Raw genomic sequence first — 18,406 nt, forward strand, 5'->3', positions numbered from 1 at the left:
TGTCAAGGCTTGGCTTATCATTATATTTAAATATTTATGAAAAGCTTATGTCTCTCATTGCAAAATTTCACACCAAGCATTTTTCTTACTGTGCACCAATTAAAACTTCCACGTGTGGAAAACAAAAAAATCCATATGGTCTGAAGCCAGCATAAATGGGCGGGGCTAAACTTTTGTGTGTAAATAAGACAAAAAAGGGATTGTCCATAATAGGGGCCTATAATATTATCCATATACTAACAACTGCTCTATCTGAAAGTTTCTTACTGATAAATTTACTGTTGCGTGGTTTAAAAAAAGGACGAAGCTTTCAAGCATTACACAGAACGCAACTGAAACAAACAGTTTTCAGGCCAGCCCTATAAGCCACAGAAGCAATTTAACTTTAAAATGAAGGTTGACCTTGAAATTTATAAAACTGAACACATCAAACAAATACCTAGAATAACGGGAGCCCCATGCGTAATACAACAGAATTACAATAAACAAACTGTCTAATTAACAACCACTAGCAATTGTTTTTACATTAAGCACAGAAAAAGACAAAAAATACAAATTCCAATCCAACAAAGCACTGCCAACCTATTTCAGAGAAATAAAAGAAAGTCTCGATTCATAAAAGAACCCCACCCTCTCGCAGCACAGCATGCTATGTCTGGAAACCTAACCTGCCCATTAAAACCCTCCGGTTAATGCGGAAAATCCTGGGGTCTGTGTGAGAGCTGTGGGTTTCAAAGATCATATCAAAGAGATTCCTCTACAGGTCTAAGTTTCCACTAATTTCTAGATGGACGAGAATCATTTTTACTGACTGAGAGCTGATTCCTCATTGTATTTGTGCCTCAAAGCAAAACAAAGCCCCATATAGTACGTTTAATTAGAGCTTATCAATGACTAAGATAAAAAAAGCAGATTTTCAGGGAAGACCAAGTCAGATGGATGTTTAACAACTTCACCAGATAGTTTAAAGAAGGTAATGACGGTGATAATCAAACTGTTACCTGTAAAATGGGCTAATGTTGTACATTTTTACCAAGATAACAGTTAGCTGGGCTCTGTCTAAGTGCTGTCCCCACCACAAGGAGTTCGCAAGTTTAATCCCTGGTGATGCCAGAGCCATCCACGGCCGGGAGTCCAGCACAGCACAAATCGGCCTTATTCTCTATGGGTGGATAAACTATGTGATGCTACATTAAAGTTCAGCAGTAGCACAAAGCAAACACTCCCAGGGCTGTTACCCAGGGAAAAAAGCCTTCTATATCGTCCCTGCTATCAGCCTGGCTGCACGAGGAAATCGCACAACACGTGTGTAAAATGATAAGAGTTGCTGAGGCTAGCAAGTTTGGCCAGACACAACTTGTGCACACCAGCCAACAGACTGACTCATGTGGGGCCGTTTCTCAACAAAAATGACTAGGGCTTTCAGCCACATGACGCAGTGCTAAGACAGGCTATAAGTGACTGATTTGTTACTTTTGTTAAGAGACGCCTCAAGCCAGAGCTGCCCAGACCTGGTCTTGGAGACCTACCACCCTGCAGAGTTTAGCTCCGGCCTTAAACACATCCTGATCCTGGTGATTGAGGCCTTCAGGCAGGGGCATCTGTACATTAGAGTCAAGCATGTTGGATCTGAACTCTCCAGGGTGGTAGATCTCCAGGACCAGAATTGGCCACCCCTGCCATTCGCTTTAGGCTAAAAATGTGTTTGTCAGCCCATGTAGTGAGCTACAAGACAAAAAAACAATTACAAAAGCTGTAAGCTACTAGCTTTATGGCTATGTTCACATTACCAGATTGAAGTGGAACAAATCAGATTTTTTGCTCTAATGTAACTGAGCCACTTTCATGTGGTCCTAGATCGGATGCGTATCCGATTCGAGGCCATGTGACCTTAATGTGACACTAAGATCAGAATTCATGTGCTTTTTTTCCCCACTGTGTGTGCGCCATCATTCAGCATTACCATGGCAGCAGCGCCAAACAGAAGTTAAAGCCTATAAATAATGGAAAAGCCTCCTTTGTCTCACTCTAATAATGAAGCTGAGAGCCGATCAAAGTAATTATCTTCTCAGCAAAGTTCGTTAGTTTGTGCTGATGATGGACATGATTCATTCAGGTGACGTTACTGAGTAGGATGAGTGCATGAGGGCCATTTCAGGACGCCAGTTGGCTCACATTAATGACAGATTTGAGTCACATACCTACAGGAGTACGAACCATCGTGCCAGAGAGATCAGAACTGAGCAAAAAATTGGATTTGAGCAACTAGGCTTATAATGTAAACGTAGCCAAAGTCAGGCATGTCAAACTGGGGACCTTCTGGGCCAAACAGCTCTGGAGATTAATATTTACACTCATCTAATGCTCTGAATTAAGGCCTTGCAAATTATCCGATGAGCTGAATCAGGTGTGTTTAATGAGGCAGTCTGCAGTGTGGCCTGTTAGGACTAGAGCTTGACACATGTGCTTTATGTTGGTTGTTGTTTAAACTATGCGTACCCACTTCAAGGCCACATTGGTTAACTTGGGCTAATAAAATGTAACAAAAAGTAAGGAAACACCACACAGAAAGGACCCTCATTGCCAGGCTGGGAAATCAAACCCAGGCCCTTCTTGTTGTGATGTGACAGCGCTACCCACCGCGCCGCCATGCTGCTCACAGACTAATAACAAAATCTGCATCCCTCAGAAAAACTGTTAATTAGATCTTTTTTCAAGGTAAGCAGATAAAGAAATAAGTGACCGGCACAGCTTTCCACTCTAGAAAGGGCACTGCATTGATCTGTCCAGACCCCAGATGGTTGGAGGCAGTTAAATGTCCTATGCCTCCAGATGTACCCTCTTTCTCCATTGTCTCTCTCCTCACCTCGAGTTCCACTGCAGCCCTGATTGACAGATCTATTGTTTTCTCAGTGGGAGAGCATTAAACCCCTGCGTACAATGACATGCATTTCATCAATACTTTCTTGTGCAGTTCCATTCTCTAGTTCCCTAGAAGAATATCTTCAATACAGGCTGCCCATTTCCTTCTTCTTCCTCTGTGGAAATCCCCCCTCCACAACTCTAAACACACTCTGAAATCTGCCACGAAGACAGGAAGGCACATTTCCCCAGCCACCTTATAAACCCCATATAGTTCCAAACTCACAGGGCCACCACACAAAACTGTGCGCTGTGACTGTAAATAAGGTTATTGCGTTACTGTAAACAAAAGTCAGGCAGTTCACAGCATCATTTTAGCTTTGTTTTCTAACGTCACCTTTTCAAGGTGGTTGCTTACAGGTAGCTATTTACTTGTAGCTTACCTTAGTAGCTTACTAAAACTAGAACTAGAACTTTTTTTTGAGTATTGTATCAAATATCTTGAAAAGCACAAAAATTTTTCCACTTTAATGATGGAATGAAGTTTTTTCTTAGTGTTACTTATTATTTACTGTCAATTATACAACAGTTAGTTCCAGTCATGCAAGCTGATCGGTTGAGAAGCGTTCTAACTGTGCTGTTATATCACCATAACATCATAGGTTTTTCACGAACACTTATCACCACTGAGACGCAGTTGCTAAGCAACAACTTTGACAGCTGTACTAGCCTTTTGAATGTCATTACTTTTTTTACTTCGCCACAAACAGAAAATCGACACTTAAGATTCACATCTGGCCAACAGCAGATTTGGTCAGACTCTGATGATGGGACTACACTAAATTAACAAATTGCCAGTTGGTCTGTGTGGAGCTGGAGAACGACCTGCCGGCTGTGCAGCGAGTGGGCGGAGCTCGTTACTCTGACGTAACAACAAGCTGCTTGATAAGGAGCTATAATTTGGCAGAAGAAACTGCGAACATTAAAGCATATTAAACGCCGCGTTCACGGCCCAGTTTATTAATTTCTTACTTTATTTAACTGTTGCATAAAAGCAGTAGAACATTCGAGGTTGTGTGTTATTGCGAATAACGTCATGGCTGTGATGATCTACGGCAACCAAATCACAGCCGTGATGTTATTTTGTGATAACGCACTCCATCTCGTGTTCTACTGCTTAATTAGCCTTGTTGCCATGTAAGATTGCTGGAATCTATTCTATTCCTTTTTATGGACATGTTTTAAGGAAACCTAAAATATTGTTAAGTAATGGAAAAACAATGCGGGCAGTCTGCTCTGATTTATTCTAGCTAGTAATCCATAGAAGCTGGAAAAGCTTTGTGCACCATGTGATTAAGACAGACAATATTGTCTCAAACTAGAGCTCTAAAACAAGCAGCTAGGGGTTTTGACCACCTGACCTCTGATTATTACCACTGAGAGATCACTGTGGCTTTGAAAAGACACTTCATGACATGGAAAAATGTTAACCATAAGCTGCCTGTTTCGCGTTACGTGTAGGGAGATGCTCTTGTTCTTGTGTTGCTACTGGTGACTCACTAGCATTTAGCTTTAAAAACAAAAAAAACTTTCCTGTTGGACTGGGAAAAAAATGCAAAGAAGAGTGTAGTTTCATAAAAAATGTTATTTGAACTGCTTTTCCGTTTTTGAATATTTAAATTATGTACTGCATCAAATTGTATCTAATATTCACTGAAGCCCTTTAGCTAGCTGAACTAGCTTGTTGCCCATATCAGGTCTAGAGGATTTAGATTCAGAGGATTCACAGAAAAACTATTAATTTGTCAACTGGCAAAGGATATCATTTTTCCATAGTTTCCTCCCTTTCAGAGAATCAATGAACTGAAAGAAGTCTTCCCCATTAAGCCTTGGGTTCACTCCTTGACTTTTACGGTCTGAACAGATTTGAAAAGACCGGGTATCTCACACTATCCGACCGTTTATTTGTAGATATTTTGGGCAACTGAAATATTGGGGATCAGACACTAAACAATTAGGGATCAGCGAACTCTCGCAAACTCTCGCATTTTCCTGTTACTAGGAGACCCAAAATAAACAAACGAGGGGCTGCTGCTGCTGTTTTCTCTGCCGTTTGCACTGACGCATTAAAGAAGCAGCAGGTAAACATGTTGAAGCAGATCATGGATTGAAAAATGCGATCATTTTGGTATTTTTAGAGTTTTAAATGTGCATAAACTCGTTTGTGCTCCTGCCTTAAACTCGGCTTGTGAGAAACTTTTCAGCATTTTTCTTGCTGTATTTACTTCTTTCACGCTCTTAGTTTTCATTCTTCCAGAGTCATTGACCAGTTTACATGAGATTTCTCTCTGAGTCGCGTTGAAAAAAATCAAACGTGTTTGATAAACTCAGACTGGTCTGAAACGCAATCGGGAGGAAAGAAAGTCTGCGCCCCTCAAACACGACTTGACTCTCTTTCCAACTGGCCCAAACATCCGCAGACTAGAGCCGACCAGCTCAGACTCAGGGTAGAAGTCATGTAGTGTAACCCTGGCTTTAGAGGAGACACAGTGTAGCTTTTTTTGTAGAGTATGACCCAAGACACTGGTAATGGAAAGCTGTCAGAAATGGCCACTTTCTGTGAGAATATCTGAATATCTCAATCTTATACTCAACATAACATATTCCATAGCTATCTCTGATCATTTCTCTTAACTGCCCCAATGGTCAGAAGAGGTCTGGAGAGATCTGATCCCAGCTGACAGCTTAGGGCTCAACAATAAGGATATTTTTAACTTGCCTGACTGGGCCAACAGCATTTTCACTGGCCCTGTTCCAAAAATAAAAAATAATACTATTTATGAGCAACAGTCTCTAAAAACAAGCCACATATTTTCTTATTTCTTTACAATCAGCTGACAAATTTTCACAATGATATATTCGATTCAAGTCATATCTGTAGCAGTAGTGCTATGATCTTATGAGGACTGGGTGATGAGTTTTCTGCGAGCCATTCAGCCATAATGGAATGCGTTGGCCAAAGGCTCGCTTGTAATCGCAACTGCTTTTTCTCATGAAAAAGGCACACGTTTTATCTGCTTTCGCTGGAAAATTACAACATATGGTGCACAACAAACCTGACTTAGTCGTTCTCCACCCATGGAAAAAATTTCAAAGACAGAAAAGCAGCTTCTTTTAGTCCATTGACGGAGCTCAAAGCATGGTTTTAAAAGGGCCCATATCATGAAAAACTGAATTTTTACTTTTTTCCACAGGTCAAAGCATGGCTAAATGTCCAAAATGAACAATTCCTTTATCCCATACAGTCCACATATGGAAATTAAGCTTCAAAAACGTTTCAGTTCATTGTTTTTGAGATGTCACGTCAGCATATTCAGCCAATAGCAACATTCACAATGAATTTATAAAGAGTTTCAGCCTGGATGGCTTTCTGAATGAGGACATCCAGTCAGAACAGAGATCATCTACTTACATAATTTTTAAAGCACAATAACAAAAAAACAAACAAACAAACAAACAAAAAAAAACTTATATAATTGTGAGGGATAAAGAAAGGCTGGAAGAACTGCCATATAAAATGAATTATGACTGATTTGGGTATACAAAATCACACAAATGTTATTAATACACACTGGATGAGAAAAAAAAAAAAAAAAAAAAAAACACTGTTGCTTTAAAACGTCCAACCAATCAGCTCAGAATAAGCTGCGATAAGCACTGAAAAAGCCTTTGAAGACAAACGTTCATCCAATAAAAACGCTGCAGCAACAAGGCAGTTCTGGCCTGATAGGGAAAGTAACAGATCAATCAACTGGCCCACATCACGCTCATTCTTGCCCAGGGCAACTCAGCCATTCTAACCAGGCAGGGCAATTAACCCCAAGATGCTTTGAGAAACTGCCCTGTTTATTGGTTCTTTTAGATTTGGGCATAAGCATCAAATGACTAGATGCAATTAACTTCGGATATAAACACAAAGGACTCTTCTGCACAGCCAGCAGCATAACACATGTCAGCTGATGGCACTCTCTTCACCCTAGAGCCAAACGCCGCCTCATCTTTACACAGGGCTATAATCACTGCTCTTCACAGATGAGGTTGAAATGTCAGATTAAGTTTCTCAGAATCAAGTCTTCCCACTCTAATGCCTTAACAGAATTAATATGTAATTTGCACAATTGTGCATTATTAATGCTTAAAGATATCTACATATGTTGGGGCAACACATACTTCCTTTTACATACTTTTTCCTCCAATGACGTCCATGCTTATTTCAACATGACACTACCAAGAGATATTCTGCATGTGTTTTAACAGCATGCGCGTGCTAGACTGGCCAAAAGACTGAAGAATAGTATAACTGAAGAATGGTAATAAATAAGTCAAATAATAAATAAATAAAGCAAGCTTTCAAAACTGGATCTACTGGAGTCTTTAATCCCCCAAACGTTTATTAAGTTCTGTCAAACACATTTTGCTGCCGGTCATATCATTGATATGTGATAACCACATTTAAGACAAACCAAGCACACACATTCAATATGATCAATGAATATTAATAACCTAGTTCTAACCATTAATAACCTAGTATGCTGTTTTTGCGGCCATCAGCCAAGCTGACCTACAGATCTAAATATGACCATTAGTCAGTCCTGTCTGTGGCCCAACGCAATCCATTAGACAAACCCTCATACCACAGCTGGCTGATGAAGTCTATTGCTCTGTGTGTGGATGTGTTTTACCAGTCAACAAAACTTGCACTGAGGGCAAAACACTGGCGATATGGGAGGTAAATATAGGCTTGTGTGCAATGTTCTAATTTTCATGCTGACTTTATAAAAAACCCACAATTATAAAAGCTCAATAAGCTCAACAGCACACCAACCTTTCGTCTACACTTTATACTTCAATTGCCATCAACAGCATTAGTTCGAAGTAAGGATGGACGATACTGCAAAATATAACATCATAAAACAAAGACATTTTCCCAATAACACTATAAATAAGAAAATCAGTAGTTCCATGTTACTAAAAAGGCCTTTGAAAAGCTGAAAATGAACTGAATGTGCAAAAATGTCATAATGGGTTGACATCCAATCAGTTATTGTGCAGTGATTGTTGTTGTTTACAGGGTCTATATATTTAGTCTAAATTTGTTTATTTTATGATCCACACATTTGTTCAGTGCTCCAAAAGTGATGATATCCAATATACACTGATCAAGCATAACATTATGACTACCTCCTTGTTTCCACACTCACAGTCCATGTTATCAGCTCCACTTACTGTACAGGTGCACTTTGTAGTTCTACAGTTACAGACTGTAGTCCATCTGTTTCTCTGATACTTTGTTAGCTTAGTCTACCCTGTTCTTCAATGGTCATGACCCCCAAAGAGCAGGTTCTATTTGGGTGGTGGATCATTCTCAGCAATGCAAAAAAAACAATGAGGTGGTGGTGTGTTAGTGTGTGTTGTGCTGGTACGAGTGGATCAGATACAGCAGTGCTGCTGAAGTTTTTAAACACTGTGTCCACCCACTGAAGAACAGGGTAAAAGGAGGCTAACAAAGTATCAGAGAAACAGATGGACTACAGTAACTGTAAGTCTGTAACTGTAGAACTACAAAGTGCAGCTATACAGTAAGTGGAGCTGATAAAAAGGACAATGAGCATAGAAACAAGGAGGAGGTCATAATGGTATGCCTGATTGGTGTATATAAATATTGCTATAAACACCAGCCAAATTTAAATAAATCTCAATAAAACAGAGAAGGTCAATTATCATAATGCTAAATCAATCACCGAAAAGAGGCTATTTATCACAGCCTTCAGGTTACACCAGTTCTAAGAGAAATGGCAGATATGCAAGATAAGCAGAAACTTCTTTCTGGCAGGAGTGCAGTATGTGATGTGCTGCACCTTGCTTTTAGCTTTCATGCTTTTGGTCAGTAACAACTATAGCAGTTGAGTGCCCAGCCAGGGGAACTGCACAGTACTGCATTGCAGTGGAGAGAGCTAGAGTGAGAGAGACAGCAAGGAAGAAGGAATGTGTCTAGACCAGGGAAATGTACTAGAACAGCATTACAACATAGTGCTGTACTGTTGTAGAAGCCGATCCTTAATCCTGCAATGACCAGGGCTGTTGTAGGTCTCCTGTATATCATAATATCGCTGTTGTATGAAGAAAACCTCGTATCTCCAAAATGATAACATTACAGGAGAAGGAAAAAACATACTCTACTTTTAAATTTTAAGTCAATATAACCAGACAGTTTTCTGAGTCATTTTGGGCTATTTGTTTTTGTCCATTCATCATGAAATTTACATGTAAATGAAAAGAGCAACCAGCATTTTCAGATTACGTCAAAAATGAAAAATGTCAAAAATGGAGATATGAAGTTTTCTTCTGACAACACTGACATAGTCGTTTATAGAGATTTATGCCACCATATGCACCTCACTGGTGCTTCTGCTCAGCACAGTTTAGCATTTTATTCTACAATAACACACTTGAATCACTCAAACCCATCACAATTAGCTGCAGAGTATTATATTTGGCATTGGTTAATTAAACAAACAAATATCAAGATGAGCAAAGCCATCCATGTAATCAAATAATTAGATCCGTCTCTGATACAATCTAAAAAAACAGATGTATCTACAGTCATACTAACATGGTCTTAGACGCTTAACACTTAAGCCAAAGCAGGCACTTCTAGCGAACCTTGGGACTGTACATCATTAACCCTGAGAACAGGATCTGGTGTCAAATAACAACAAGAAAGATCAATCACTAAATTGGATGGATTCTGACCCCACCAGCATAAGATTGTCACAAAAAACCTATTTCATTGAATAGTCCCAAAAAACCCATAGAGGTTGTAGAAGGTTAAAGTAAGTGTGTGTGTGTGTGAGAGAGAGAGAGAGAGAGAGAGAGAGAGAGAGAGAGACATTTGGAGTCATGCGACTGGTTAATATCTAACTATTCATTTTTAAACGTGTTTCCTATTTAAAGTTTAGACGCAGACAGTAGGAGGAATGTTTGTTCACCCAACTTTCAAATTTAGAAAGGACTGCCATTAGTCCCACAACTAAGGTGCTTTAACTGAGCCTAAAATTGTGGTCCATATCCAAATATACTCAAGGCAAAATTCTGTCTTAGCCCAATCCGACCTGCAGCGTCGTATTTTGACTTCAAATTTTACCTAAATCTGAACCCGTATGTCAGTGGTTACCACCAACCCTTTTCCTGGAGACCTACTATCCTGCAGTTTAGCTCTAACCCGAACCTAAAAGCTGGCCTCCCCTTACCTAACACTAAAACATTTGCTCCTGCCAATAAGAGACTTCTAAAGAAGTTAACTATCTAAATCAGGTGTAACTGTTGGCGATTCTCGCTCAGCTCCAGTCCTCAATAAGCCCAAAACATCTGTCCTTGTCCCTCTTTTAATCAAACCAAAAATAAGCCATAACCCCAAACCTCAACTCTAACCAAAAATCCATGCCCTGATTACCCACTTCCAGCGGAGATCAAACCGGTTGGGGCAATAAAACCAGCACAAATATCAGCCATGCCTTACATGGCCCACACATCAACACCAACACACAGACCAACTTTTAACAGCTTTTGAACCAACGCACGCTCTCACTCTTATGCTTACACAAACAGGTAGGCCAAATTCTGTAGTTTCTTAATAACGACTCATAACGTCATTGGCTCATGATAAACATCTGAGTCTCTAATGCAGAGGCATACGCAAATGTACATACTGTTTTCTGTACGCCGGATTTTGGGGCTGTGTGTTGTTCTGTACCACATAAAACAAGCAGGCCTACAAGTTCGCCTTTCCTTTTCATGCAAAAAAATGACTTATCCAGATGTGAGCCAGACTGCCTGACTCTCTCCTCCACCCCACAGAGTCCAAAGAGCATGCATTCTCTGAGTATTGTGTGCCTAAAGTAAATCCCCTATTCTGCAAATTCAACCTGAAACAACTGCTGGTGATAATTCAGAAAAGAAGGAATGTATAACGATGTTGATATCAGTATAAGCAGATATATGCCAGAAACATGCCTTAAAAAGGTGGCATTGAACAGCTGAATGCTGTTTAGGTGATAATGGGCTACTGTGCTGATACAACCCCTTTTTATTCACTGTACTGCAATTGTAACCCTCTACAAATCAGTGTAATCTCTGTAATACTAATCCTATCACATCACAAGCTATGTATATAAATACGTTTGATGTCGACATCAACCCACAATTCCCATAGTCAATTGGGACACAAGCACACAAAAAAAATTCTAGGGCTTTCATTGAAGTTAATTTTAAAAATCTATTAAAATATATCTTCTAAATGAATAAGGAATTGAAAAAATGTCTCCGTTAAGATGCATTTTTGCAGAAAAGTGTTGTAACTTATGATATTGACGTCCAGATCCAGTTTTATTAATACAAGTACTTAAACGTCAAACATTTACAGCCACACAATTTAGGTAAGATCAGTTAAGGCAGCCGCTAAGGCTTTGTTCACACTGCAGGCAAAAGTGGCCCATATCTGATCTGTTTCCTCATATGTGACACAGATGTGTGTCTGTGTGTCAGTCTGAACAGATAAACACACTGAATCTGACATTTTCAACTCGATTTGAGACGCTTTCATGTATGGTACTAATATTCGATACATGTGGCACTAAGACTCGGTCAGGTCGGAATTCATGACTTTTATGACATTCCTCATCATTTTGCGCTGCTGAGACTCAAACATTTAGGCTGAAGTTTCTGTACTAAAAATTAGAAGAGACTTATCCAAACCCTCATTCGAGGAGAGGTTTTGAAAGAAATGGCCAAACCCGGCTGCAACAGAACGAGGCTGCAGCGTCAAAGAACAGTTAAAAGTCTGAAAGCAAAGTTTAAAGAATCAGAGGACACGAACCGAAGAAGTGACCGTGTCTGAATAACGTGCCCTTTTTATGGCAAGCTCAAACACATTTTGGGTGATGAGCCCAGCTGTTAGTCAGTGAAGCCTCATGACGGCTCCTGTGATGCTGGTGAAGATGAAGCTGAACCCTCCAGCAGTGACTGGCATTCGTTGGCAGTCGTGATTGTTTACCTCTGGATGAGCCACGTGAAGCAATGTTCTTTTGTGTCAGTTTAGGAGCTGATCTGTTCAGACTGATATCACATACAGATCACATTTAAAAGACATTGTGAACAGCCTAAATAAACAAACAAACAAATAAATAAATACTCAGTTTTCGTCATAAAATCTTTTACCTGCTGTGTGAATGTAGCCTAGTACATACAACAGTAAAGATTACTTCATTTTTTGCATGTGAATAATAACAATCTGCAGTGGTGTATTTTATTTATTTATTTTTTGCTACACTTTATCACTACTTTACAGTGCATTGAGTGGCTTTGACCTACCTGAAGCACAAGATGCTTGGCCACACTGCATAACTGGACACAGACCTTGAGTGCCTGTATTATAGAATGCATCTAGATGTGTAATAATATCTGTATTACTTGTATGTTGTAGCAGATGGCTAAAACAGTTCAGCAGATCAGCACAGTGGTTGTTACAGGTCTTCTTGTGTGCCACCACGTTTGATTTTGATCCATCATAACGCTCTTGTTCATATACGCTGCTATGAAACCAATGTAAACAGATCTCCACTGTGCCCTTCTCCTGTCTCAAATATTGGACTTTTACAGTGTTGAATGGTTTATTAACCTAAAAATGGAAATGGTAACATAGAGTAAATTTTCAGTGACTCCTTATTTTCACTGCTTTGAAAAACGTACTGAATCAAGAAACAACCATATGATATTGAACTGAAACATGACTTTTGTGAATCGTTGCACCTTTTGTTAACTTCACCCGGGACAATAGGATGAGCGTATTTCTTTTATTCTAAACCCGGTTCTGTCTTGGCCTATCCTACTGCAACTAAAACAGAACTATTGTCTGAATCAGCAACGAAAACCAGTTGTTCCCTCAACAGTAGCAGCTGATTTCCAAAGACCCATTGTTTGAGAAACAAGTCATCATAGCAGGAATCTATTACAAACCAGACTCCATTAAGCAGTCGTATCTGAGAGTGCATTTGGATAACAAGAGCTTACAGTAAATGTGTGATGACGTCTGAAAAAGGGGGGAAACAAACACATACAAGATCAGCGATATTACTACATGTCTGGTAAAGCATTTGCATATCGTCGCTGTTCAAAGAAAAAGATGTTACAGGAGAAGAAAACAACCTTCTGAACTTACAACAATGTCAGTTAATGTAAAGATGTTTTCTCCAAGCTATTTTGGAGCATTTCTATTAGTCCATTCATTATGAAATATTCACACAAGGAGTGTGTTTGCAGGCACTTAGTGATCTGATAACTGCAGAAAATCAGATTTTGTCAGTGATCCGATCATCGTATTCATAAGCACTTGAGTAATCAGATAATGGGGAAACTTCTACATGAGTCAGACAAAATTCAGATTTCTGCTCTGCAACCAGCCAATAAACTCACAAAAGAAGATGTGATGAAAACGTAACGCAAAACTCGAGATTCATGACGTGGTCAGCGGTGTGAGACGACACGTAGCGGTTAAATGCTCATGGCAGAATGTGCAACATGCTAATGGAGCCGCTTACCTGAACGGCTGAGCTGCTTCTTTCAGTAATCGCTCGTCCGCCCCTGTGAGGTCACTTACAGTCCGAGTTAATGTTACTGAGAGGGCAGCAAGAACCGCATGACTCTCTGTGTAATGATGGCATTTAGCCTAAATTTAGCCTTTAACATAGCAGCTTGCTAGCCAGGCCTGTGTGTCCACTAGCCCTGCCTGTGATGCGCCTTCATCGGTCAGCTGTATCACTTGTCAGCGGGGTCTCGTGGCCTGTTGCTTCAACAAAGCCGGAAAAAATAGTGAAAGATGCTGATACTGACAGCGTGAATGACGGTGATATTTACTGAATTGACGCTCAGAGATGCAGCACAAATAAACAAGATGCACATATGAGAAATTTGGATGTGAAACAACATTCAGCTCTGTTTTGGAGGCAAAGCTGCTGTGTGCTAATGCACAAACATCACAGGCTTATCTGTACACTGTTCAGCTCTGCTTTTAACCGTTCTGGACAATAAAGGTCTTTTGCATTTACTTAGATTATTATACATGATTATTATTACTTATTATACAGTGTGATTCAAAAAGATTCATCCGATTTCAAAGTGCCATATTTTTACAACCATGAGGCGCCTAGGAACCAATCACAATCCAATTGAAAGAAGGGGGGGGTTATAGAGTTTCTGACTGTCAGTGGAAGTTAGCTCCCTTCAGTCTGCGAGGAGATGAGACCCCTGAGCAGAAAGCGCTCTGCATTCTCCACTTCAGTAAGACTGAATCCGTCATAATTGTGCAGCGTGATTTTCATTGGCAGTGAACCTCCAACAGCTCAGAGCTTTTGTCTCTGGTTCCTCAACACTGGATGATCTTCGAAATCGCACGGAAAGAGCCGTGAGTGCAGCGACACCCGACATACTCAACCCAGTATGGGATGAACTTGACTATGGCGTTGTTGTCTGTACAGCTGGAGGAGGTTCATATTGAGCACTTATATAATTACAGAATAAACTTTATGCTGATTTAAACCATTTAGAGTTCACTGCATTGATCTGTAATGATTTACAAGTGAAATACATAATTTTGAAATTGGATTCAATCTTTTTGAATCACCATGTATGATACTAAATACTAAATATATACAGTAAATAAACAAAAATAATTTCTTAAGCATCTAATATACATTCCTACAAGTAAATACCATATAGCCAAGCTGAGTGTGCCTTAATTGTGACGCAAAACACAAATTTTGCTAACATAAGATGTTTTAAAACTGTAACTGCAAAAAAAAAACCTGCATAAATATCAGGATTAGGTGAGATAGAGTTAGTAGCAGTACTCAATATCGGCCGATACTAAAAGAGCAGGTGAATGTATCAAAGTAGATGGATTAAAATACATTTTAAGGCAAAACTTTACCACAAAACTATCATAAAACAATGCATCAGGCATCAAGCAGCATATCGCTGTTGTCAGAAGAAAACATTGTATCTCCAAAATGATAACTTTACAGGAGAAGGAAGAAAACCTCTGTTCTATAATGTAAGTCAATGGAACCAGAATTTATCCCAAGCCATTTTGGGCCATTTCTGTCAGACCATTCATCATGAAATTTACACACGATGTAAAGGCTAGCAAGCATTTTCAAATTAAGTCAAAAACTGAAAAACAAGAAAAATTGGGATGCAAGGTTTTCTTACGACAACAGCGATATATCTAACCACTTCATATCTAACTTTCTGTGAAGGGGGTGTTAGAGGTGAACGTCTGGTTCCTATCACCACCACTGCAAGCAATTCAAATGTGGTAAATTTCTCTAGAACTGACAATTACACACCAAACCTCTCTGAATGCCTTTCTTTATATCTAAATCGTGCAGTTATATGAATTTGTTTGAAAATACGGTGGAGTTTCCCTTAAATCGTGACGTCTGTGGTTAGTGTTTCCAGAAAACAGACAAACTATTCAGAAAATGAAAACAGATTGCAGACACACACACACACACACACACACACACAGAGCCAAGCATCAAGGCCCTCAGGTGGTTGTGGATTTGCCCCAGACCCACCCAGCACTACCCCCCTCACACACAGCATGAGGGTAACAGAGCCTTCTGCTCCAGCAGAGGGGGGAGGGGCATTTCAGCATGAAGCCAGTCATGGAGAAACAGAGGATGGAGTCTGCTGTCTAAGGAAGGAAACCTTGCACATTTTGAGTGTGCTCGACCATTTTTAGGTCACTCCGCAGGCTGTTGTCCGCAGTCCCTGTGGATTTCCATCAAACTGGCCTAAACTTAGAAACCTAAAAAGCAGCACAGCATACTGGAGAACGTCTCTCATATCTGCTGTACTAACTTGGGTGGGTGGATGTAACGCTACTGAAAAGCGCGCCGAAAAAAATCCGGCAAAAAGAGCTAAACAAAACAACGTTCACTGCCAAACATTCAGAGCAAAATGTGTGTTTTATATTTTAAGCAGATTTTACTGAGGTAAAAAAATGACAGGACCATAACTGAACGAAGCTGAAGTCAGCGCCTTATTCGAATGTTCCCGTTCCACCTTAAACAGCGATGGAACTGCTGCACCATTTAAGGTGGAACGGGGGAAAAAGTGGCGAATAGGAATCGACTTCAGCCACGGCATAACTGAAGCCGCTGATGTGAACAGCAGCAAAATAACGTTAGACTTGGATTACACGGGTATTATATTAACAGTGGGTAGTGTCAAGTAGCCACACTGTTAGACTAATAAGCAAATGTTTAACATTTTCACGCATTTGTAAGCGTTTATAAGGCATCTGTAAGCGTTTATAAGGCATCTGTAAGCGTTTATAATGCATCGGTTGTCCATTAACGTTAGCCTGACTGAGATTCATCACAGCCCAACCGCCAACTCACAAAAAGTCGTTAGAAAAACGTACTGTGGAAATGACCATAACTTATGTTAGAGGGGAAAAAACAAACCAAAATGAGCCATTTTATTAAGGTAGACCTTTAAAAGGTGAGCTAAGTGACTAACTTGTTCTTACTGGAGGTTAGCTAGCTGGCTAGCTAACCCAACGCTACATTACTTTCTTCTGTTGACTGGAGAAGCTAGCCTAGCTTTGTTGTGGAGATTAGCGTCAGTCTTTAGCATCCATGTGCACTTTTAACTGGTTTTAACAGCTCTGGACTGTCTTTTTTCTTCAGTAACACGGAGGCAAGACGGGAAACCCTGTCAGATATCACGGGTGAACCTCCTTACCTTTGGCATCGCTGTCTTCTCGCAAAGCTTCAGTCACTGCTTTCCAGATATCGCATCCTAAAATGCAGAGCACGACCGCCACAGACCGGCTGATAACCGTGAGCCGCATTATTGAACTTCAACAGAAAACAGGTCTCTTCTCAACAACAGGCACTTTCTATAGCGCTACAACGCCATCCACGGTTTTGGTCCCGTCCATAATTTCGCGTATTCGTTGCTCATATCGTTCATGTCGGTACGGCTGACGGAAAACCTTCAGTGTACATCCTCCTCCGGGACGCCGCTCAGCCGAGTGTGCGTGTTTCGGGCCAGGAGAAGTCGCTACAGATTGGAGGGAGAGAAAGAGCGCCACCGGTTTAACCCTACCCCTCCATAGAGCCAACTTCTGGGGCTCGATCCAGAATAGCTCCCTTACTCATTATGCAGTGCACTTCGTAGTTCGTTAAAAATAACGCCGGATTCGGTGCTGAATTAGTGTACTAGACAACCCACAGTTAGCCATTTGGGATTCAGCCTAAAACAAACAAACAAACAAACAAAAACCCTAGCGATGCGCCCAAAGGTAAAAATGACAGGGGAAGGGCGCCACCTGGTGGATGGCCACAACAACAAGAACTACATACAACTTTTCAATTGAATTTTAGTAATTGTGAATTCTTCGGACTCTAACGACGGAAACAAATGCACTATTTATCCACTGTATTGCTTATAACTAAACAATTACTTTATCTCCTTGGTCTGAAGTCTCTGGAGTGTTCCGCTTAAAGCCCCAAGTTTAACCCTTCCTCTGTCGACGGAACCGTACTAAGCATAGAACCCGTAATAAAACACGAACCTCTGTGGTTGAATCCCAAATAGCTTTATAATGCCACATATAGTGCACTACGCGTGGCATCAAATAACAATGTCGTCTAATCAGTGCGCTAACTAGATGTCAGCCATTTGGGATTCGGCCCAAAATAAAACGCAGGCGTTGCTCATGCAGTCAAAAACGAAAGGAGAGTGGCGCCATCTGGCGGATGACCGCGATAACAGCAGTGAGAACTTCAACAATCGCTCTGATTTTTCTTTCTTTTTATGGTTCTTTGAATAAAAATTTACTAATTGTTCAACTGAAACAGACACATTCGCTTTATTCCGTATGAATAAACGACTGCGTAAAATCTCTAATCGGTTTTGTTTAAGGCCGCCAGTTTAAAGGGGAATTCCACCCATTTTTCCAAATTTCTGCATAATTCGGCGGTTGAGGTTTAAAAAAAGTAATTCAGGGTGATTTGACGCGAAATATCGCGTTCTCAAGAAACTTACCCACTTGATAAGAACCAGGGGTCAATATGTCTATAACACAAATATGGCCGTTTTATTTACCATCCAAAGCCAAAGGGGTTTTTTCTACATCTCACGTTTTTCTTACACCTTAACCATTTAATTTCACAGAAAACATTTTAAAAATCGGTTCCCCTTTCACCTTATCCTCGCCGCAGAATAAACACAAAACTAATAATAAAATGTCTGTGGCTGAGTCCCAAATACATCTCTTGCTCCCTATATAGTGCACTACGTAGATCATTAAACAGTAACGGCTTTTACGCGTAATTAGTGCATTTTCTTAAAATGATGCCCGTGACGCTCACACAGTGAACAATTGACGGCGAAGGGCGCCACCTGGTGGACGGCC

General features: G+C 40.3%; 1 protein-coding gene across 1 annotated transcript in view; it reads right to left on the reverse strand.

The window, feature by feature from the left end:
* The window catches only part of fam171a1 (family with sequence similarity 171 member A1), a 64,375-nt gene extending 47,162 nt beyond the window's left edge, over positions 1–17,213 (reverse strand). The window contains exon 1 of the mRNA XM_017715633.2: positions 16,729–17,213. Coding sequence (XP_017571122.2) covers positions 16,729–16,837 — 109 coding nt within the window. The 5' untranslated portion in view covers positions 16,838–17,213. The remainder of the gene's footprint in view (positions 1–16,728) is intronic.
* Between the last annotated feature and the right edge of the window lie 1,193 nt (positions 17,214–18,406).

Source organism: Pygocentrus nattereri, chromosome 24, assembly GCF_015220715.1.
Source record: "Pygocentrus nattereri isolate fPygNat1 chromosome 24, fPygNat1.pri, whole genome shotgun sequence".
Taxonomy (NCBI): Eukaryota; Metazoa; Chordata; class Actinopteri; order Characiformes; family Serrasalmidae; genus Pygocentrus; species Pygocentrus nattereri.